This window comes from Ahaetulla prasina, chromosome 18 (genome assembly GCF_028640845.1).
Source record: "Ahaetulla prasina isolate Xishuangbanna chromosome 18, ASM2864084v1, whole genome shotgun sequence".
Classification (NCBI taxonomy): domain Eukaryota; kingdom Metazoa; phylum Chordata; class Lepidosauria; order Squamata; family Colubridae; genus Ahaetulla; species Ahaetulla prasina.
In genome coordinates, this window is record NC_080556.1 from 497,501 (window position 1) to 521,061 (window position 23,561).

At 48.2% G+C, this 23,561-nt stretch overlaps 2 protein-coding genes across 26 annotated transcripts in view; one reads left to right on the plus strand and one right to left on the minus strand.

Moving 5' to 3' along the window:
* Positions 1-4,484, plus strand: part of PHC2 (polyhomeotic homolog 2) — a 33,921-nt gene extending 29,437 nt beyond the window's left edge. For 3 of the 5 annotated variants that reach the window (XM_058160911.1, XM_058160912.1, XM_058160913.1), the window contains exons 13-15: positions 615-756; positions 1,658-1,949; positions 2,662-4,484. In XM_058160911.1, the coding sequence (XP_058016894.1) occupies positions 615-756; positions 1,658-1,949; positions 2,662-2,816 (589 nt within the window). In that variant the 3' untranslated portion in view covers positions 2,817-4,484. The remainder of the gene's footprint in view (positions 1-614; positions 757-1,657; positions 1,950-2,661) is intronic. The other 2 variants (XM_058160914.1, XM_058160915.1) reach the window with 1 other exon arrangement.
* Positions 4,485-5,095: 611 nt separating this feature from the next.
* Positions 5,096-22,985, minus strand: ZNF362 (zinc finger protein 362). Of its 21 annotated transcripts, none has more exons than XM_058160933.1 (10): positions 22,878-22,985; positions 19,438-19,504; positions 17,155-17,360; positions 14,640-14,703; positions 13,256-13,502; positions 12,600-12,954; positions 11,760-11,984; positions 10,563-10,641; positions 9,009-9,167; positions 5,096-8,204 (listed from the first exon to the last, which is right to left on the minus strand). In XM_058160933.1, exons 4-10 carry the CDS (start codon positions 14,700-14,702, stop codon positions 8,088-8,090), a joined length of 1,245 nt encoding a protein of 414 aa, XP_058016916.1. In that variant the 5' UTR covers position 14,703; positions 17,155-17,360; positions 19,438-19,504; positions 22,878-22,985; the 3' UTR covers positions 5,096-8,087. The 21 variants fall into 21 exon arrangements, with proteins under 21 accessions (XP_058016916.1, XP_058016905.1, XP_058016903.1 ...); XM_058160922.1 differs by having other exon boundaries at positions 19,321-19,504; XM_058160920.1 differs by lacking the exon at positions 22,878-22,985 and adding an exon at positions 22,710-22,799 and having other exon boundaries at positions 19,321-19,504.
* Between the last annotated feature and the right edge of the window lie 576 nt (positions 22,986-23,561).

Genomic DNA, 23,561 nt, shown 5'->3' on the forward strand with positions numbered 1-23,561 from the left:
GCCCAAAATTTCTGTTGCTAAGTGCGATAGTTGAGTGAGTTTTGCCCCATTCTATGATTTTCTGTTGCTAAGTGTATCACTGCAGTTGTTAGTCACACGTTTGTGAGGTGAATCTGGTTTTCCCTCTTGACTTTGCTCGTCAGAAGATTGCCAAAGGGGTTCATGTGACCACGGAACACTGTGACCGTCGTAAATATGAGTCAGTTGCCAAGCATCCTTTGATCACGTGACCATACAATGGTCGGAAGCGTGAAAAACGGTCATAAGTCATCAAAGAACAGTTGTAAGCGTGAAAAATGGTCATAAGTCGCTTTTTTCACTGCCGTTTTATATTTGAACGGTCACTAAACGAACTGTTGTAACTCGAGGACTACCCGTAATTATCAAATTTATTTCCTACCTATCTTGGTTTGAGTTGACTCTTTCTTCCTCTCTTGGACACATCGACAAGAATGTCCGGACATCCGTAGGGAGCAAAGTTGGGTGCTCCTAGCCCGTCCGGTGACACTCGGCTCTCCAAGCTAAGCAGGGTTGAGCCTGGCTTAGATTCAGATGGGAGACTTGGTCTTCCTTCTCCACAGTACCGTATTAACTTCTCTGTCCCCCTCCCCTAGGTATAATGTGGGTTGCACCAAGCGAGTGGGACTCTTCCATCCGGACCGCAGCAAGTTGCAGAAACCGAACACGCCTGCGCACTGCCGACGCCGACCCTGCAAGGGAGCCCTTCCCCCGCTCACTAAAGAAAGCAAAAAAACGGTTAGCTGGGTGGGGGATGGGCAATCAAGGGACTCAGACTTTGGGGTATTTTCTTAAGAAAGGGAAATTCAGAATACCGTATTTTTCGGAGTATAAGACACACTTCCCCCCCCACACACAAAAGGGACTGAAAATTTGGGTGCATCTTATACACTGAATGTAGCCCTGCCCACCCGCCCCACCCTTTGGCCTCTGCTTCCCAGCAATTTACCTCCTTGTAGCAAACTGCCCATTTCAGCTTCAGCACAGCCTGATTAGCACAAGCAGCTGATTGTCGGTTGGATCGGCCTCCTGACTCTCAGCTGTTTCAGGCTGCAGGGATTGCCGTGGCTTATTGCCGTGTGGGCCTCTGCTGCTTGCTGCAAGGAGGTAAATTGCTGGGAGGCAGAGGCAGTTTTTTTTCTCTTGTTTTCCTCCCAAAAAAAGGTAGGTGCATCTTATAGTCCGGAGCATCTTATACTCTGAAAAATACTGTTCTGAAGTGGAGAAATTGAGAAGGTTATGGTTCTGTCCTTTTCGGTCGTATAGGTAGTCCTCGACTTATAACAGTTTGTTTAGCGACCATTCAAAGTTACAACGTCACTGAAAAAGTGACTTATGACCGTTTTTCACACTGCCACCCCTTCTTGGTCACGTGATCAAAATTTGCACACTTGGCATCTAATTCACTTAACAACCGTGTTACTAATTTAACATTTTAGTGAATCACTTAACCAATGTGGCAAGGAAAGTCTTAAAATGGGGCAAAACTCACTTAACAAATTTCTCACTTAAATTTTGGGCTCAGTTGTGGTCGTATGTTGAGGACTACCTGTCATTCCATCCAGAAGATGTAGTTCTGAGCTAGAACGGGTACGAAGGCAGATCTTTCAATCTGGTTTTATCCTGTTTGGGCCCGTAGGTACCGGCCTCCTTGCCCCCCAGTTCTGCACCCATGGCGGTATCCAGCTCTCTCCAGCTCAGCCACGGACAAGAGGACTCTAGCCGCTGCTCGGACAATTCCAGCTACGAAGAGCCTCTCTCCCCCATCTCGGCCAGCTCGTCCGCCTCCCGCCGGCGGCAGGGTGAACGAGACATGGAACTGCCGGATGTCCACCTGCGGGATCTGGTGGGCATGGAACGCCACTTCCTGCCGAGTGAGCCCACCAAGTGGAATGTGGAAGACGTGTACGAATTCATCCACTCCCTGCCCGGTAAGCATCTGCCGCTAAATGATGGGCCAACCTCCACGAGTTTCCCAAGAGTTGGAACCCCATCTCCTTGTCCCATGTTGGGCTACTTAATTGCCTGTGAAAAATCCCCTCCCCAGTGGAAAGTTGTGATTGAAGGACTTTAAGAGAACAACAGAAGTTAAAGAAGCGCCACAAACTCCAACTATAACCCTGTCTCAATTTTGTTAGGTATAGCAATAGCACTTAGCTTTATAGTGCTTTTCAGCCCTCTTTAAGTAGTTTACAGTCAGCTTCTTGCCCCCAACAATTTTGGGTCTTCATTTTACCCATCTTGGAAGGACGGAAGGCTGAGTCAACCTTGAGGCTGGTGAGATTCAAACTGCCAGATTGCAGCCAGCCGGCAGTCAGGAGAAGTAGCCTGCAGTACTGTACTCTAACCACTGCAGCCCCACAGTATAAGATGAAGTAGGAACTTTGGTTTCTTCCAGGATTTTGTCTGGTATAAGCTGAAGTAGAGAGAAATCCTGGCAGGCTTGCAAAATTTTCCTGAGCTCTGTATGGTGACTTAGCCTCCTTCGAAGCTCGGACTTCCATCTTTCGTACCCTGGTTGTTCCTTTTACGTCAAGAAAGCTACCCGTCATCCATCTTGGATCCCTGGGGATTGTGAAATTGGGGTGCTGGAGGGGGACAAAAGTCTCTTGAGCTGATGGGATATGTTTCCCCACCTTGCAGGCTGTCAAGAGATCGCCGACGAGTTCCGCACCCAGGAGATCGATGGCCAGGCGCTGCTGCTGCTGAAGGAAGATCACCTCATGAGCGCCATGAACATCAAATTAGGGCCTGCCCTGAAGATTTATGCCCGCATCTGCATGTTGAAGGACTCTTAGGAGCCGGGGTTGGTGCTGGGCCATGGTGGACAGACGCTGATCAGCTTGGGGAAGGGAGGGGAGAGCTCAGGTGGAATTGGCCGTTGGGCCAGTACTCCCTCTTCTCGCCAGGTAACTTGAGCACAAAGAGCCCCTGCTGATGGAAGGGATGGGGAGAAGAGACCCCCCGTCTTGGTGACCCAATGCCCTGAGGGCAGGGCTGTGGGGCTGTGTACATACGATGATGATGACGACGACGACGTAGTAGTCCGTAGCTTCCCCACCTGCAGGAATCCTCTCCACATGAGGGGAGGAAAGTGGTACCCCTTGGACAGAGGAGAAGGGAGGGGGCCACCAGGCCCTCTTCAGCCTCAGTCCCCCACCCACTTTGCATTGGACAAAGCCTCTCGGGAACCTCAAAGCCAAACAGGACCGTTGCCTTAAACTTTTGTGTAGCTAAGTGTGTGTGTGTGTGTGTGTGTGTGTGACATTGGTGCCACATAGTGCACTTTCCCATCTCTCTGGCCCCACCCAGCCCCCTGCAGCTCTTTCGGGCTCATTGGGCCCCGTGCCATCCTTCCTAGGCAGAAATCCAGACAAAGCTCCCCTCCTTTTTTCTTTCTTTCTGCCGTCCATCTTTCCCCCCCCCCAACGCTCTTTTTTTGAAATGGGGAGTGGCCAGGTTGGAGCCACAAACATGGCCTGTCCTGGGTGCTCCCCCTCCCCTTCCAAAAATCTGCTTGGGAGGCGATTCCATGGAACTGAGACCAGTTTCCCAGCTGCCTTAAGAAACATTTTGCATTTGTTAGGAGCATCAATTCACACACACCCCAATTTGGAAAAAAACCCACCAAGGGAGGGCAGGAGGGGCTGGTTTTCTCTCTGGAAGATGGGGCAGGCCTCAGGGGTGTCAGGAGTGGGTGGGCTCTCCTTGGGCAATCAGGGACGGATAAGGGAGGCAAGCCGGAGTGCAGCTGAGCTGTCCCCCTCTGTGGTCGCCAGTTTGCAACGCCTCGTTTTCCCGTGTGCTGGACACTCACCAAAGCCTTCCGGGCTGCAAGAAAAGGACTTTCTATCGTTTCTTCCAACACCTGGTTTTTAATAAACATCTTTGGGAAAAAAAGTGTCTTTAAAAAATGGTCTTCAGCTGAGCCCCGAGGGCTGAAAATAGCCAATATCCTTCACGAGTATCTTTTTTTGAAAAAGGAGAAGTGAAAATACCTGGGCTGCCAGATCATCTGTCAATTTTTTGTACGGGAAGATTTGGGCGTAGTTTCTCGGAGGCCGTTCTCATTCCTAGTTCTCTTACGGCATTTAAAATGACTCGGTTCCTGTGAAGGCGTGGAGGATAGCAGCGCCTGGCTGTGCTGTTGCGACTGACTATGTGTTTGTGGATGATGGGAATAGAGTCCACCATCCATCAGGCATTAGATTCCTCTCCACCCAACATCAGTTTCCGTAACAACTTGCCCTTCCCTTGGTCTTTTAAAAGAACCACAATAGGCATTAACCACCTTCTTGGCGGTTGTTTGAATTTACTGATAGGTTCCATAGCCCATCCTGTTCTGGATAATGCTGGTCAGCTTTCTGAAATCAAAAACACCAATGCAGCTAGTCCTCGACTTACGTCCATCCCTTTAAGCCGCTGTTTAAAATTATGACAGCAGTAAAAAGGTACTTTCTACTGGTCCTCATGGTTACGCGTAGTTCTTGGCTTACGACCGTTCATTCAGTGACCGTTTAAAGTTACACGTGTACTAAAAAAAGTAACTTATGATGATTTTTTACGCCTACGACCGTTGCAAAATCCGTGTGGTCACGTCATCAAAATTCACACTCAAGTTGATTCAGTTATCACTTTTGGCGAACAGGCGGCAATATAAATCTAATAAATAAAAAAAAAAAAATTTAAATTTATTTTTTAAAAATAAATTTTAAAATAAAATAAAAAGAATAAAAATTTAAAAATTTATTTATTTAAAAATAATTTTTAAACGACCGCCACAAAAATAGGTTGCAAAATCGGGTCGATCAGAGAGGTGATTTACTTCACGACCATCATGATTTATGCCTGTAACGGGGAGGCTCCAATACGGTCGTAAATCGAGGACGACCTATAATTGCTTTGTTCTGATGGGCATCGTGTTTGCTGTTTGCTAAGCAAGGTTTTGGTAGTTTAACGTAGGTGAATGCAGACATCAGCCTTTTTTTGGGGCGGGGGGTGTCCTTGAGTTGCAACCCCCCCCTCTCCAGGCTCCTTTGCCCACGGAAAAGGAGATGCCCCTACGCCAAGTCCAGGCCAAGATTGAAAAGACATTTTATTATTTGCTTTCCACAACAGAGAAGAAATACAAAGCAACTTTTAAAAAGTGATAATTTCTCATATATTGGTAATAATTATTTTTTAATTTTTCTGAATGATGCGAACGTTTGCCCGGAACCAGAGACAGGCTCTGCTCTTTCCACAACATGAGAGTTTTAGAAATCGGGAGGAAGGATGTTCCTTCTCTCTCTATTTTTTTTTAAAAAAAATTCCTTTTTTTCCCCATTAATGAGGGCACTAGCTAGATGCTTCCTGGGCTTTTATATAGAAAAAAAAAGATGTTAACAATATGTATAAGAGTCTTATTTACACAGTTATTAACATGCCAAAAAAAAAAAAAAAGGAGAGGATACAATATTGAATATCATACAACATCAATTCAAAACCGAGAAAGGAAAAGTATTTTTTTAAAAAGGGGGAGGAAGGACCAAATTGGTATAAACGGCAAGAAAGAAACAACTTGCTTAAAAAAACAGCATTTTTTAAGGCGTAAAAATATTTTTTTCTTTTGTTTTTTTAAAAAAAGAAAGTTAATTCATATCTTCCCCCCCCCCAAAAAAAAACCTAATAGGGATCGCAAAGGGGGATTAGAGAGAGAGGTGGATTTTCAGTTGTGTTGGTGGGGAGGGGGTGGAGGTCTTCCTCCCCTTACCCTATTTAGACAAACAGGCAGGGGAGTGGAGTTGCATTTGGGTTTGCCTGTAAAATTTTTGCAAGAGGCAGCCGTTGGTCGGGCGGTATTGTGTAGTTTTGGTTTTAGAAAGATAGAAGCAAAACTCAAGTCAAGGATGGAAAATGGCCATTTTTTTTTGTGGGTGGTGGGGTGGAAGGTGGGGTCTGTCCTGTGCCTCCCCCCAAGGCAAAAACCAAGCCAGAAACAAGGATAACCAAGAACAGAAGCTCAGTTTCTCAACCATGGCCGCTTGAAGGCAGGTGGACAACACCCGGAATCCCCTGGCGATAATGCATTCTTTTTCATGTGTTTTGTGGCCTGCTTACTCTCTTATAATCCCTTCCTCTGCAATTTCTCTGCTCTAGGAGGTGGAAAGGGGGGGGGGGGAAGACAGAGCTAGGTGGAGGACTCAGGGAGTTGAAGTCCACACATCTTCAAGTGGCTGAGGTTGAGAAATACTTGCCCTTGACACTTTTGATGGGTTCGGGATGCCGGCAGGCTGGGAATGATGTGAACTAAAGTCCTGCCTAAAAATCGATGGGTCAGATGCAAGGTCTTTAGCCTTTAGCCTCTTACAAACTAATGTGGTTATGCCACAGCCCACTTGCATGTGGAAGAAAGGAAGGCCTTGATTGCTATTGGGTCGGGGGGGGGAGGACCCCTTCCAACTATATAGGTAGTCCCTGACTTATGACTGGTCCCTGTTAAGAGTAAGCAATGGATTTGCTATAACAACGGTGACGTACACTTAATGAGTACAGTGTTCATTTTCTACCGCCACATACGCTTAACAACTGCCGCCAAAAAAAAAAGGTTGTAAAATTGGGCCAGCCATGTGAGGTACCCATTTTACAACTGTTACGACTTAACAAGTGTAATGTGCAGGCTCCATTACAGTTGTAAGCAGGACTACCGGTACGCCTGAGATTGAAAAGCTGCATAATTACTCTTTGTCTGGGGGGAAGACCACTTTTCTAAGGCTCTTGGATTATTCCCCCCACCCCACCCGTAAGATCAATGAGTTTCCTGCAAGTTCTCACCACAGATGGTCATCTTTTGTCCCTCACACACCAACCAGGAGGCGAAGGAGCCTCTGTTGATGCGTCTTTTGGTCATCTAGAGATGAATTGGGGCGACCACAAAGTGGGAGGGACAGACTTGATGATTTTGGGGGAGGGGGAGGGAAAGAAATGGTAAAGTGAGGGATCCTGCTGTCCTCCCCCTTGAAGACTCACTTGGCCCATCGGCCAAATACAGTTTCCGACTCAGTGGGAATATAAAATCCCAACCACCTACTTGGAACTTGGACATGGCTAAAGCACGTGCATGGAGGCACGTCCCCTAGAGCTGTTGTGCCGGGACGGGTGGCAACCTCGTCTTCTCTACATGACGGATCTCGTCCAATGGTTTGTCTCGTCCCAGCAGGCCACCAGGGTGGTCAAACCCGGGTCGAAATGCAGCGGACGTTCCTGACGTACTGTTACAAGTGCTCTGGTTCTATCGTCCCTCCTTGCCCCAATGCGTAGAGGATCTCCCCACTGAGTTTTGCAATCTTCCCCAAGCTTTCCCCTCTCTTGAAAAAGACCCGAGGTCGGTTCCATTTCCCACACAAGACAGGTCCACGATTCTCTCTGACGTCATGCCGGCCGTGAGTTGGGTACAGGTTTACAACATTTGGCGTGTGGCATTGTTGCATCCGCCAGACGGTCTCTCTCTTCTCTTGAGGCTTTTCTGGGGTGTCGGGTCTCCTTCCAATTTAGCACCAAAATACTTCAAAAGACTCACAATGGCTTCAGGGTGGAGTCCAGAGGGATCGTGCGCTCCGTGTCAGAAAGATCTCTCAAATCTGCGCCCATGTGTGTTTTTTGGGGGGGCGGGAGGGGAGAGGGGAAAAAATGATCTGAATTGAGAAAAGGGAGGAAATACAGGAAAAAAACAGAATGCCGCGATCCCAGACAACGGAGCTCCTGGAGAAGTGAGGGAGGGAGGGTGAAAGTGCTGTGGAATTGTCTTTGGTTGTCCCCAACATCAGAGGACATGTCCCCTCCACAAACATAGTCAAGGCCCGAGGCTGCTCGGGGGTGAATGAGGGGTGGGGGACAGATGGGAGGGGGGTGTCTCTTGGTCCTCCTGAGCACAGTGCTGTACACTGTCAAGAAATCTGAGGAAACCGCACAGGGAGAGCACTACGGCTGTTTTGCATAATCCGAAGATCTCCATCTTGCTCCCTTTCCTCGTTTCGGGCCTTTGCGAAGGTCCGTCACGCAAGGGGGGGGGGGCGCTGCTTCTCTGCCTTTCAGATGAGGGATATCCGAACGGGGATTCCGGGGGACTCCGTCCTCTGAGGAGAGTGCTGGTTCACCAGGTGTTCCACTACCGTATGTTTCGACATGTGCTTCATCAAATACGTCTCCTGGAGGAAGAGAGGACCGATACAAATGAGCCTCAACTTGGTTTCTTTACCGACCGTTCAGGACTGAAAAAAGTGACCCTTTTCACACTTAACGACCACCGCAGCATCCCCCGTGGTCACGGGATCAAAATTTGGGACACTTGGCAACCGGCATGGACTTACCACGATTGCAGTGTCCTGGGATCACGCGATCCCCTTTTGCGAGCTTCTGGTGGGCAAAGTCAATGGGGAAACCTGATCCGCTTAACAACAGTGAAAGGGTGCAAAACTCACTTAACAACGTCTGGTTTAGCAATGGAAATTTGAGACTCCTTTCTCAGTCTCAAGGCCAGGATCAGCTGTAGAGAAAGCTAAGTGGAGACGTGAAGGGAGCAGGAGGGTAGCAGCCGCAGCTTGGAAAAACTATTTCCTCCTTCTGGGTCAGGCTCACCCCGTGTCCTGCTGGAGGCACTGGGACAATCTGCAACTTCCCAGTTTCCCAAACCGTAATACGATGGGTTCACTGCAACTGGGCGGCACGATTTGTACCTCCGGCTCCTGGCAAGTCCTTTCAAATGCTCAAGACTGGGGAAGCTTCCCACTAGAGGTGTACCATCAAAGGTGCATCACCTTCGAAAACCCCACCTTTCCCACTTGGTGCCTTCAAACCCCACCCCAAATTTAAGGGCGGTACTTTGGGGAGCCGTGACTTCTGACCTTTGCTTTGGGCCTTGGTGTTTTGTCGAAAACTTCGCCAACTCGATCTCTACGCAAACCCTTGCTTTCCCATGAGATTCGCGGCCCGGCTCAGAATGGCTCACTTACTGAAGTATACGCCCGTCCGCACATGCTGCAGCAGTAGGCTTTTGCGTGCTTGATTGCATGCGCTGAGAGGTGGATCTGGAGCGAAGCCGAATCCGAGTACGCCCGGTAGCAATTTGGACATTTGTAGGGTTTGTCTTTGTTATGCTGCCGTTGGTGTGACTGCGGGTAGTGAAAATGGGAGGAAAGAGGTAAAAACACAAGTACAGCTCCTCCGCCTCTGGAGGCCGTCCGTCCTGTGACAGCAAGACTCCAGAGCTAGTGGTAGTCTACCAGAAAGCCTCCGGTGCACGTCTTCCCACCTCCTTGAGCTGCAGCCAAAGTGTCACAATCTGAACATAATATAGGTAATTTTGATATACAACAGTTCGTTCAGTTAAGTGTTCAAATTTACAACAGCACTGAAAAAGGGGACTTATGACCGTTTTTCACACTTACGATGGTTGCAGCATCCCCGTGGTCATGTGATCAACATTCAGACCCTCGGCAGCTGGCTTATTGATGAGGGTTGCAGTGTCCTGGGGGTCACGTGATCCCCTTTTGTCACCTCCCGACAAGCAAAATCAATGGAGAAGCCAGATTTGCTCAAGAACCGTGTTACTAACTTAATGGCAGTGATTCATTTAATAACTGTGGCAAGAAAAGTTGTAAGAAATTTTGGGCACAATTGTGGTTGTAAGTTGAGGACTACCTATAGTTATCATCAATCTCTCCTTCCTTAATTGCATTAATGGTTGCAAGGAAAAGCAAAAGAACACAACTGAAGTTGTGTTGACAGAAATTGCGTTTTCGTATGTAGATTGTTTTACTAGCAAGAAACAAGCAGTCAGTTTCTCTTGTTCTTGCACGAAAGTAGAAACAGATTCATGCTGGAAAGATTTAGGTCAATGTTTTTCAACATCTGGCCACTGTATAAGCTGTGTGGACTTCAACTCCCAGAACTCCCCAGCCAGCACAGGAATTCTGGGAGTTGAAGTCCACACAGCTTATACAGTGGCCCAATTTGTGTGCTGATTTATGTGCTGCAGTTTCTTCTAGGGCAGTGATGGCTAAACTTTTTGCCCTCGTGTGCCAAAAGCGGGGGCAGTGCCTACACCCATAATTTAATGCCCCCCCACACCCCCGCGGGTACGCAACCCCCCCACGCTCCCCCCACTTTTGGCACACAACAGCAAAAAGGTCACAGGTGGGCCCAGTAGGCTCGTTTTTCACCCTCCCCAGGCTCCAGAGACTTTCTTGGAGCCTTGGGAGGGCGAAAACGGCCTTCCCTACCTCCTGAGAGGCCCTCCGGAGGCCGGAAATGGCCCATTTCCTAACTTCCGGTGGGCCCAGAAGCCCTGAAAATGAGCTGGTTGGCGCGCACATGCATGCTGGAGCTGAGTTAGGGCAACGCTCATGTGCCCACAGATATGGCTCCATGTGCCACTGTGACACACGTGCCATAGGTTTGCCATCACGGTTCTAGGGAAACAAATATTCTGCATCCAAGCTGCGGCCTCAACTTTCCATTATGTCTCCCGGTGTTCCCCCATTAGCTTCCCCAATCTCTCCACTCACCTGGAGGTTAGAGAGCTGTGTGAAAGCCTTTTCACAACCGGCGTGCGGGCACTTGTACGGTCTGTCTCCGGTATGAATTCTGAAACAGAACAAGACACAGGAATCGTTCCACAAAGCCAGCCGAACACTAGTTAAAAATCACGGATGAAGCTAACATCTTCTCCACCCCGAGACTGATATTTTCTGTGCTGTGATCTTGAGGGACAGATTTAGATTCTATGGTGAAGCTAAGACACTTTGGGTGACACGACAGCGTTCACCAACACACAACAGCTATTCTTGAAAGTGTGCTCCGTTCTTGCACGAGTTTCAAAGGCTGTGGGGGATGCAAGAGACTTGGACTGTGCTCTCAAGTAGCCGCCGGAGTCTGAAACTCATGCGAGGGTGGGGTATGTTTGTGTGTGGCTTTCAGGGGCTGCAGAAAAGCATTTTCCAAAGCCACCTCAATGACAAAAACCTTGTGCAACCCAGAGTTGCCTTGAGTAGACCGCAAGGGCCTGTCAACAGAAAAAGACACCACTTGCAAATAAGCGATACACAGCAGTTCCTAGGCATTGTAGACAATTGGATTGTATTTTTAAAAAATAAATGAATACTTAAACAATTGCTTCTCTTTTGTGCGTGTGTGTGTGAGAGAGAGACACGCCAGCAAAGTCAAGTTAGGCATTTTTAAAATTTTCAAAACACCCAGTCCAGAAGTTTCAGCATCACTGATTTAAATGGTCCGAGTGAAGAATGGATGCCTTTGTTTACCCAACATAAACATAATCAATGAAATGGGGTGTAAATGTACAGAGCAACTGGTAACACGACACAAAGTGCTCAAACTAAGGATTCTAGTCTTAGAATCCCTGAATTCTAGGGATAGATCCATTCACACCACCTACGACACAAAAAGATGTTGCTATAAATGCCCCTTTCTTCTTGTTACCTGCACTAGGCAGTGGCATGTCCTCATCCAGATTCCTGTGCAGTCCAGGCACTGTATAGTACCGGCTGTGTACAGTACAGGCCCTGATTCCACCCTGCTACCTTATCCTGTGCTTGCAACTTTGCCCCTCCCTTGTAACCCCACTTCTTCCATTTCTCCACCCCTTGGCTTCCCTCCGAATGGCTCAATCTACCCTGACAAAGGACACCCTGCTGCCGTCGTTGACCTACCAAGGTCCAAAGGCCTCTGTGCTGGCTGAGCCCTACCTGGTGTGCTGCTGGAGGTGGGAGAGCTGGCGGAAGGACTTCTCACAGTAGGAACAGTGGTAGGGCTTGACACCCAGGTGGATGCGCAGGTGCTGCGCCAGGTAGGAGGCGTTGGCAAAGGACTTGGAGCAATGCGGGCACTTGTGCGGCTTGGCCTCGGTGTGCGACTTGGAGTGGATCTGCATCTCCGACTTGGTGAAGAAGGTAAGCGGGCAGACTTTACACCTGAGTAGAGAAGAAGAGGGGTTAGGGACACTGCTGAACCCTGAACTCAGAGCGCTGCCAACAACACGGATTTGACTCTGGCCCCATGTGGATGGCGAAAGGCTTGGTCTTGGAGGAGAACACACTGTCCCCGGGTGCAAAAATGGGAGGCTCAGATTACAACGCTTGGAAAGACAGCAAAACAAGCTGGACTTTTGATCACTGGAACTCACTGCCACAAGACGTAGCAACATTATTATCATGCATGACTCTGCAACGTAGAGTACCAAGTCTACAAAACCATAAGGAGCCTCAGGGTTCTGTGCGGATGGTGAAAAACCCATCTTTACAGGCAGTGGCTCTCCTGGACCCACAACCCAGGCACAGAGTTGAGGTAAGAGATAATGAGAACAGTTATACTAATTGTCGGTTTTGAGATAGGTTGTGTCTGTGACAGCAACCCTTCTGTGGGGGCACCCATTTTTCAAACCGAAAATATCAGGTGTGACATGAAAATTCAAACACAACCGTTTCCCATTTTGCTTTTGAAGCTAAATGTGAAATTCGCTCTGCACAATAAACTGCACATTTATTTCAAGATGCGCCAGTGATCGGAAACCCGCTTTCTCGACCCACCTGTACGTCTTCCCTTCTTTGCCGATGTCTCCCGAAGCTAAAATGGGATACGGGACCACAAGGACTGGGGGTCCCGACGGGTTCTCGGCCTTGATCTTCTTGCGGCCTCGTTCGCTCTTGGGGGCCCCCAGCAGGCTGTGGCCTTGGATTGTCTTGATGGAGTCCAACAGTGGGGGGCTGGTGATCCCCGAAATGAGGGTGGGTGAGGAGGCAATGAGGTGGCTCTGACTGGAGGAGGTGGGCGTGGAGGCGGTGCTGGTACCCGTCCCCGTACTGGATTCAGAAGTGCTGACGGCAGGAGTGCGGGACCCCAGCCCCAAACCTGGAAGTCGGGGGGAAAAGGCTAAGCAAAATCCTGCACCGGAGGAAGAGGAAGGAGTCTCAATTCAGTTCTCCTCCTTCGGTTCTCCTTTCTTAATTTTTTTAAAGAGACAACAAATTATGAACATAATTCTCTTGTTAAAACAGCGCACCATTGGAAAGGTTGCAAAATCAGGCGCGGTCATTTAATGCCTGCATCCCTCAATGATGGATTTTCTGACTGTTATGGTGGTTGTTAAGTTGAGGAATACCCACAGCTCTATTCCCTTTAGCCCTGGCTTTACCGGGTCATCAAAATCATGAGGACTAGCGCCCAAGCCCTTTTGTTTCCCTACCTGTGACGGTGCTGGTGGCAGGGCGTGCGTGGAGGGCCACGTCCGGCTGGGGTACCGCCTGGGGGTGAAGCCCCGGGACTTGCTGGAGCTTAGGAATGGACATGATCGAAGGGCTGCTCTCCGCAGGCGAGGGGGGCACCAGCAGGGGCTGCTGGGAAGACACCGAGGTAGGGGGCAGATGGTGAGGACGAATCTTCTCCGCCATGAGCTGCTCCTTGATTTTGTTGATTAGGACTAGATTGTCCAGCTGGGAACAGAATAGAAGAGAATGACCAACCTAGAACGACCAACCGACAATCAAGACTTAAAAACGACAGGAGGCCAAGGAACAGGGGGTCAGGCTAGATGACCTTCAAACACCCCTGCAATTCATACACTCGATAGCAGAAATCCTGGAGCCAAAGCAAATTTAAGGACTAACAATAATTTAACAATGGAAAAAAAAATGTTGTCTATTCCCGATTCAATGGAACTGAAGCATTCCTGCCAAACTTCATTTGGACTTCAAAGCTAAGTAGAGTCAGACGCTTCGTCTTGCAGTGGAGGCCACTAGGAAATCTCGGATAGCATAGTAGGAGAAAGCTTTCCTGGAGAAGCAGACAGCACTAGGACCATGAATCTGTGTGGGTGCTCCCTTTATCTCCGTTCCATTGCCCCAAAATTAATAATGGGAATTTGGAAGATTTCAGGGAAAAAAATACCCCTTTTTCTTACACACACCAGGATAGCCGAAAGTAATATAATTAAGGCAGGAGCTGCTACTCCCTTTTCTTAAAATATATGCAATTAAAATTTTTAGAAGAACATAAAAAACACAAATTATAAAGAGAGAAAGGAAGGAAGGAAGGAAGGAAGGAAAAGAAAGGAAAATAAAGAAAGGGAAGGAAGGAAGAAAAAGAAAGAAAGGAAGGAAGGAAGGAAGGAAAAGAAAGAAAGGGAAAGAAAGAAAGAAAGAAGGAAGGAAGGAAAGGAAGAAGAAAGGGAAGGAAGAGAAAGGAAGGAAGTAAAAAGAAAGAAAGAAAGAGAAAGAAAGAGAAAGGAAGGAAGAAAAAGAAAGAGAAAGAAAGGAAGGAAGGAAAAATAAATAATTGCAAGTTCGATTATAAAGTTCTCTCTTACTTGGGCCCATTTTTTTTCAGTAATCCAATGGGGGGAATGGGGAGGAAAAATAGCCCCCAGGCCCCCACAGTGGGACCAGGTTTAACCGCAAAGGCATGCTTGACTTTACCTACAGTACATCAATATTATCAGGCTTAGTAGTTCCAAACAGGGCAGGAAAAAACCAACCTGCCGTGTGAACTTTAGTTTTTGAGGACTAGAATCTTTGGGGGGGGGCATGGGAAATCTAACTGGTGATTGGAAGCCGAGACGTCGTGGTTCTTACCTGACTGGGCATGGTGGGAGGCGGTGGCCAAAAGTAGGTGTTGTTAAAGCGCGGCTCCGCCATTCTGGAGAGCAAAATAGACGTAAGAAGAGGATGTTGGGTCAGGTCTGGAATGCAAAGATGTTCTCCTGCATCCGTGGGGTCCTTTCGCCTCCCCAAAACCCCCCGGGCTGCAGAAAAGACGGAGGTGCTCAGCAGAACCCCGAATAATCCCGAAACAGAAAAACCAACCACAGGAAAAAACAGTTGCAGAATCCTAGAAATTCTGCTTTCTCCCTCCCGACTCTTCGGTTAGTCCTTGACTTACAATTCATTTAGTGACTGAAGTTACAATGACACTGAAAAAAAGGGGACTTAGGACCGGTTTTTCACACTTACGACGGATGCAGCCTCCCCATCTCACGTGATCAGAATTTGGATGCTTGGCAACTGACTCGTATTTATGACGGTCGCAGTGCCCCAGGTTCACGTGATCCCCTTTTGCGACCTTCTGACCAGCAAAGTCGATGGGGAAGCCGGATTCACTCAACGACCGTGTGACTAGCTGAACAACGGCAGTGATTCACTTAACAAACAACTCTGGCAAGAAAGGTCGTAAAATGGGCAAAACTCACTTGACATAACTTAGTCATAGACTAGCAAGATCAATTTTGGGCTCCGTTTTAGTTGTAAATTGAGGACTTTCTGTTTTTGGTACAAGGTCAGAAAGAAGCAGCTAAATTATATTTTTAAAAGACCGGTTAAGAGCACAAGCCTCTTTTAAACCTAGTTTCAGCTAGAAAAGAAAGAGACAAACCACACAGACACCCACTTAAATCCAAAACCTGAGAAAGGGATGGAGACCAGCCAGACTGTTGAGTGGAACCTTGGCAGCATCCCCCCCCCACACACTTGTGGCACCCCAAATCCTGGCCTCTGACTGGACACAAAGGACTGGCATTTTTTTTAGTGGTGGAGTTGGGTTGGAAACCCCACCCCCATCGACCCCCACCAAATCTTAACTCTCAGAGATCACACAAAATATATATTTTCAAAATACGCACACAAAGTAAAAGGTTGGCTGGAACTGGACCCACTTTTAAAATTTTCACACTTTGCTCGTGGGAAATTCAAGGCAGGGAAAAACTGGAACACGAAAATCACAACAAAGAAATTGTATTTTTGTTTTTTAAAACAAGAGACACAGGTTGGGAAAGTTTCCCCTGTTTTGGAGCTACTGATAAAACGGCAATGTCCATCCAGAACTCCTAAGCCACCTCCAGCCATAATAAAAATAACAAACCATCAGGGAGACGAATTAATTGCAGCGCTCATGGATTAAACAATGCAATTAAACAATTTAAACTGAGAAAACACATATCGAATCTGCACCAACAGCCAGACAGAAACTTCCTTTGAAATGACAGCAAAGAAATTTTGGTTGTTCGGGGCTGGAAATGACAACATTGCTGTGAAGGGGACTAGCAGCAAATGCAGGTGGAAGGAAAGCCCATGCGATTTGTACAATCGTGTTTTGGCCATTTTTATCCTGGTGTGATATTGTAGCAAAAACTTGAAAACCTGCCAAAATTTCTCATTATTTTGTCTTATCTGTATCTAAACCAAGACGCATCCAGATTTCAATTTTTTTTCTCTCTCCTGCTTTCCTCCTTCTTGCAATCTTTTCTGCCAAAATTTTTTTTTCTGGATTCCCCCCAAGATCCGTCCCGTCTCCCTTAATAAACCCATCATCCACAAAGTCAGCGTGAATCCAGCTTCACTTTGGCTCACCCCCGCCCCCAGAGGTTCAGCATCTGTTCCAAGAGGCCACCTTTCAATCCCGACTGTTTCAAACTGTCCAGCATCCGAGTCACACACAGATACATCCTGGTTGCTCTTTTTGTTTTTTTATGGCCTAACTTATCTAGGATGGTTGGAGGTGTAAGAATAATTTGAGGTGGGCAGAGAGAAAAGGAAGGATGGCGTTTAAAAAGAAAGCAAACACCCTCCTGATAACGTTACTTAGTTCGGTCATGAAACGTCTGCAAGAAAGCAACAAAACTCAGAGAGCACCAAGGCCCCCACAGTCCGTCCCCCGCCATGTTCCTCTTTGCAAGCCCCCCTCCTTTCTAGCACTGATGATGTTACCTAGTTGGGTCATGAAACGTCTGTAAAGAAACCACCATGCTCAGAGAGCACCAAGGAGCCCTCAACCTTTCAACCTTGGTTTGCGATGCCTCCAAGCTTCTGCTTCGACCTTCATAAGTCAGAGAAAATTACTGCTGGGTATCAGGGGGTCCCAGGACCAGAAGGGGGCACATATGCCCCTTGGAAAGGATGACCCTGAGCCAGGAAATGAGGGATGGGACCCCCCTCAGCTGGACACGAAGTCCCGGCCGCCTGGGGAAGGAAGGCAAGCAGGCAGGGACAGAGAGGCGGACGGATGGACAGATGGGTCTGGCCACTGCTGGGGACCTGCAGGGTCCGGTCGCAGCCCTGCAAGAAGGGAAGATGTTAACCGCAGCTCGGTACTCACGGGCTATCTTGAACCCTGGCAAGAAGGGTGCTGCTGTGACTCCAAACCGTCCCTTCTGGTGCAGGCAGGGACAAGCACCGGCCGCCGGGTTCAGGCCGGGAGGGCTCCCCGGCCTCCGCCAGATCCTACCCAACTGCAGTTAATACAAGCTACGACCCCTGGCAGGGGGAAGCTGTGCCTGGGAGGCCGCCCGGCCTCTCGCCTGGCTGAAATAAAGAGAAATAAGACATTGTTCACACAGAAACGGCCGAGCGCTGAGCATGGGCCCAGGCAGGAGATGGAGCCTCCTGTGGAGGGGCAGTCTACCTCAGAAGAGTCAAAGGGCACCTGGGAAGACGCCTAGGAGCTATTCTTAATTCAATTCCTCTGGTAAAACCTTGCTGCGTGTTCCGTCATCTAATCAGCTAAACCTGGTTCACCTGGCTTAGCTGTCCCTAGAGTGAATAGAGGTTCTGCAATGGAGCAGTAGGATGCACCCCTGGGGCTTCCAGCTTCCAATAAAGAGAAGGGAGAAGTGAAAGAGAAAAGCAAAAATGCAGAAAAAAGAAAGAAAGAAAGAAAGAAAGAAAGAAAGAAAGAAACAAGGAAGGAAGGAAGGAAGGAAGGAGATAGAAAAAAACAGAAAATAGGGATAGATGAGAAAAGGGAAGGAAGGAAGGAAAAGGAAACGAGAGAGAGAGAGAGAGAGAGAGAGAAAGAAAGAAAGAAAATGAATTTTATTTGGGGTGGCTTTCACGGCTCAGAAGCTACTCTCCCCATCAAGAAGGGAAAAATTCACGAAAATTCACCAATCCTTCTGTTCTTAAGATAAAGCACAGCCCTCCTATCACAGCCTCACAAAACAGCAATTGCGTTCCTGACACACACGGTGTAGATTTCTATTCCCTTCCAGCGTCACAATAAAAAAACCACCTGAGATGCCACCGAAAGCATCCAAAACTAGAAAACAACAGGTGAAGTCAAGGGGCCGCTTGCAGGGAGTCCTCTCTTAGCGACCCTTCCAAGTTATGACAGACCTTCCCAGTGTTACCTACAACCTGGTTTTAAAATTGTAAATTGTACCATTTACAATGGTACAATTGTAAATTGTAACCTCCGGTTAGGTGATTGCATTTTGAATGTTCAACAACCGGCCCACATTTATGGATATTTGGAGGAGCATCACAAGGTGATGTAAAACATTTTTTTTTTGCTGGAAACTGGGGTTTAATTCTAGTTTCTGGTCAAAACACACCATGATTTCTACTAATTATGGTCTATTGAATAGGCCAACATGAGCTGGATCCACCTATTACATTGCACCACAAATTTGTGTTTTATAAATCTCAAGTGCTCCAATCCATACCACTAAGGAGTTATTTGCTTTTAACTACAATCTGTTTAGAAAATACACTAAACCACAAACAAACCAGGTTTTCAAATACAAATAAAACTGCAACGGAAACAGTACAACACATACAGCAAGGAACTTTTGCCATTTATATTTTTCCCTGTTCAAAAGTTTCAAACTAACTTGGATTTTCAAAACATTTCAGATGCGAGTATAGAAGGCACATGGTTTTAAAATCTTTGCTTTCCTTCATTAAAAAAAGTAAATAAAAGAGCAAATCAAATACATTGATTTAAGAAGGGGGAGAAAATCCCCTAAAATTCACATTTCCAACTTTGCTGGAAAGTTGGGAAAACAAAAGACTCAAACAGATTGATGTTAGGAGAAAGAAACCTCAATTTATCTATGACAAAGCTCTCAAGACTGTAATTTTTTGATATTAAAATTTGGACCCTGCACTTCTCCAAATGAAAAATCAGAGACACCACTAGGTATATTTTAGGGAAAAGTCTTTTTCAAATGTACATATATTTAGATATTTATCCAGGTTTTTTTCCCTTCCATCTTACAGGGAGCCCTTGACTTATTTTGTCAGGTACAAGGCAGATAGATGGCTGGCCTGGGGAACTCAGTGCCGCAAGGTGCTGGCCTAATTACCACTCGGGCAGTGTCAAATAAGCAATGATAACTGAAAAGGTTCCTAGTCCTCAAGGCTACAGATGAAGGCCAGATGTAGGAGACACAAGAAAATTGTGTTTGGTCTGATAAAGGCTTTCTCTACATCTAGGATAAATTTCATCAAACAATATAAAACTGAATAAAATAGAACCAAATACCTGAAAAGCTTTAAGACAGGGGTCTCCAAATTTGGAAACTTTAAGATGGGTGGACTGCAACTCCCAGAATTCCCTGGCAATAACACGTTCCTTTTGATACGTATCCCCACTGTATACCTGCTCACTCTCTTGTGGTCCCTTTCTCTGCAATCTCTCCGCTCCCTTTCTCTGCAATCTCTCCGCTCTAGACAGTGGAAGAAAAGAAACAGGCATGGATGGCTGAGGAATTCTGGGAGTTGAAGTCCACAAGGCTTAAAGTTGCCAAGGTTGGAGAGCCCTGATTTAAGAGATGGAAAACTCACTTGGTCTCACATTTAGAGCAATTATTTGTCCTTTACTAAAGCTGGCTGGAAAAACAAATCTCTCAGAGAGACAGAACGGACACTTTCTCTCCAGCCTCCTGCGCAGCCTTCCAGTTTTCCAACCAACTGACCTTCCAAGTACCCCAATTTCAGCATGGTGGGTCTCTCAGCCAGGATCTGTCTCTTTAGTCCCCACAGAATCCTAGGGCTGGAAGGGACCTCGGAGGTCATCAAGTCCAACCCCCTTACACTGTGAGCCCTTATACTATCCTGGACAAATGGCCATCCAATCTTCTCTTGAAGGGAGAGCTTTCAGGGTGTGTGACTTAAACCCAACTTCTCCAAAACACAGGGCAGACTCCAGAAATAAAGCCACATTTTAACCCCAAAACACAGCTTAACAGCTAAACAAACAGGGTTAGGGCAAGTGAGGGGTCCTTCTCAACACCCACGCCTTGCCGAAACCTCCCCACCAAATTGTGTTACACACAGCTCACCAAACCCCACCCGTTCAAAGGAAAATCAAATGCAATTACAGCTAGTCCTCGACTTATGACCACAATTGAGCCCAACGTTTGGACTGCTAAACCATGCGAGTTTTAAGTGAGTTTCGCCCCGTTTTATGCCCTTTCTGGCCACCGTTGTTAAGTGAATCACTGCCATTGTTCAGTTAGTAACCCGGTTGTTAAGCGAATCCGGCTTTCCCACTGACTTTGCTGGCCAGAAGGTCGCAAAAGGGGATGAAGCGAGCCCAGGACACCGCAAACATCATAAATGTGAGTCAGTCGCCAAGCGTCTGAATTTTGATCACGTGACCAAAATGGTGGTGTGGAAAAAACGGTCCTAAGGCACTTTTTTCAGTCGTCGTAACTTCAAGCGGTCACTAAATGAGCAGCTGTAAGTCGAGAACTACCTGTATTGTATTCACAGCCATCCAAATGGAAGGACCTCTTTTTATGCAGGAAAAAAATAAACGGAAAAGAGACCCCCCCCAATATCTTCCCCCTCTGCCCCACACTTCTGCCCCCCACCCCTCAAATCTCCCCCTCCCCTTTCCTCCCCTCCCCAAGGCCTGGAGTGGCAGGAACCCAAAGCCTAAGTTTTAAGGGGAGTTGGTGGCTAAGAAAACCAAGCAAAATTTCAGATTATGGACGGAGACCCCCCCCACACCCACCCAGGTTGCCCCAAACTGCTGGAAAATAACACAAAAGGGAAACACAAACACACCTCCTGGAGATTCCATGCAGCCAGTGGAAAAAAAGAAGAGAATTTCCAGCATTTTTCCTCCAAATAGCCACTGCACACACACACACACACATCTTAGCCCCCTCCCCTCCACCCAAGAAATTCCTGCTGGACCCCCCCCCCCCTCCCTGCCATCCCAAGCAAAGAAACCCCGATATTAACCAGGCTACATTTACACACCAGGGATCTCATAAAGTAGGGGGGAAAGACGAAGCCCCTCCATAAATAGCCACCTCTTTTATCTATTTAACCCAAAGCCGAAATACTTCTTGCAAAGTCCCAAATCCGTGAAAGGCGCCAAGAAAAACACACAACCCAACCCAACCCAACCACCACACCGGGAAGGCAAATGTCCCCCGTTTGTGAAGCTCGGCCCCCCCTCCCAGTCCCCTCGCAAAAAAAACACACACACAAAAAAAAAACAACCACCCACGAACCGTGCAAAGTTCCCCGCTTATTCCACAGCAAACGTGGCATCGCTCAAAATCGAGATATTTTGCAGGAAGAAAGGAAGAAAAAAGAAACGCCGACGGATTCCCACCATTTTGGAGCAAGAAAGGGAAACAAAAAAATTAAAGGAAGGAAGGAAGGAAGGAAGGAAGAAAGAAACCCCCAGCCAACCAACTACCCGAAAAGATACATTTGGCATTTCTTCGTGCGCTGCTTTTTCCCCTCTTTCTCTCTCTCTCTCTCCGCTCTTTCCTGCCTTTCCTTTTCCTCGGAGCGCGGGGTCGCTTCCCCCGCGCCCTCCTCGACACGCGTGGAAGGGGAAAGAGGCGGAATTACCGAGGCGGGGGGCTCCGCGGGCTGCTCGCCGCCTCGCTTTTCATCGCCAGCTCTGGGCCCGAGTCTCCCAAAGCCCCTTCCCCAATTCCTGCGTCCCCCCCGGCCGGCGAGGCCAAAGCGGAGCAGAAGCGCAAATTGCCCCCCACCCAAAAAATAAAAATCAAATAAAAAGAAATCAAGATTGGTTTTTCCACTTGGGGGAGGGGGGGAAAAGCAGCCCCAGCGACCCCCAGCCCTCTTCCTGCGCCCCCTCCGCCCCCCACGGGCCGGCCCAGTTCTGATGAAAATTTGCAGACAAAAGAGCGCAAAAACATGGCAGCCAGTGTTATTTTTAAAACCGATCGGGGACGCCATATTCTGCAGATCTGGGGGAAAAAAGGGGGGACCAGCCATCCCAGAGACCCCCGCCGGGAGGGGGAGGCCGAGGGAAGGGGGGGTTCGCCCCACGGCACCAGGCAGCCCCCCCCCCCCAAGCAGGGCAAGAGGCCGAAAACCCCCAAAGGAAGAAAAAACGCCACCTCGCTCCTCTGAGCCATCGTCTCTTAGTGCTTGGGGATCGCTCCTGGCCGGAAGGCTGCGCCAAAAAGGGGCTCTTGGATCAGCATGGCTTTTTTGGGGGTTTTGTTAGGATCTGGTTGCTCTCTCTCGATCCCCCGATCGCGGTGTTTTGAATAGCCCGGCCTTTTTATTTATTTCAAAAAAAGAAAGAAAGAAAGAAAGAAAGAAGCGAGACTTCCTAGGCGAATAAGACACGCTCGGCTTGCCAATTGCCACTCCGCCGCCAGCCGTCTGCAAAAGGAAAAGGGGGCGCCCCCCCCAGCCTTCCTCTTTCTCTCCTCCTCCTCCTCCTCCCTCTCTGGCGGGGGGGGCAACGAAGAGACCCCCCCCCCCAAGCCAGGCTGGGTGGCCCCGCCAAAGCCCGCAGCAGCCGCCTCTTTTGCAAAGCCCCCTTGCAGGAGAGAGTGACTTCTTCGAGGAGAGACCCCGCCCTCAAGAGAGGCCCCCTCCTCCTCCTCCTCCTCCTCCTCCTCCTCCAGGTTTCCTCCAGAGACTGACCTGAAGAGCGAGAGGAGGGGGCGCCGGCAAGTTTGCCCCAAACGGCCACATTTTTTCCAAACTCTATTTCTCCTTCCGACCCCTCCCTTCCCACGCCCCCCCCGCCCCCCCCCCGCCTTCTGGAGTTCAAGAAGTCAAGAGAAGAAATCAGAGCTTGGGCCCAGGTACCTTCAAGGGAGGAAGGGGCTCTTGGCCAAGAGGGAAGGGCGGCCGGGCGATTTTGGGGTCTCCAAAATTCATCCGTTCAGGGTTGGCTGGGTTTTTTTTGGGGGGGGGAGAAAGAGCGGCTGATGGGTTCCCCCCTTCTAGGCTTTCCACCCCCCACGCCTGAAGGTGGGATGGTACATCTAACGTTCCCCCCCCCCACTTCTAGGTCCCCCCCCCCCTTCGCTGGGTGGTTAGTTCAAATCTTCCGGGTTGGTGGACAGTTCACTTCTGGGTCCTCGCGAAGGCTTGGAAATCTGGGTAGATCCCTTAAAAGAGGGGGTGAAAAAAAAAAGAAGGGACGGGGGGGGGGAACGACGACAGAGGAGGAGAAATCTTTACCTTTGTAGGGGAAAAAAAATAAGAGGAAAGTTTGCCAAATCTTTTTAAGAGTGAAGGGTCCTTCCTTCTTCACTCACTGTTTTCTCACTGTTTTTTCCCTTTGTCTCTTTCAAGCTCCTTTTCTCTCATTTTCCTTCACTCTTTCATTATTCCGCTCTCTTTCTCTTTTTCATGCTCTTTCACTCTCTCTTTCTCCTTTTTACTCTTTCAGTCTCTCCCTTTCTCTCACTCTCATTTCTCTCTCATTCTCTCTCTCTCTCTTGCTCTCTCCCCCTTTTTCTTTTTGCTCTCTTTTTCATTCTCTCT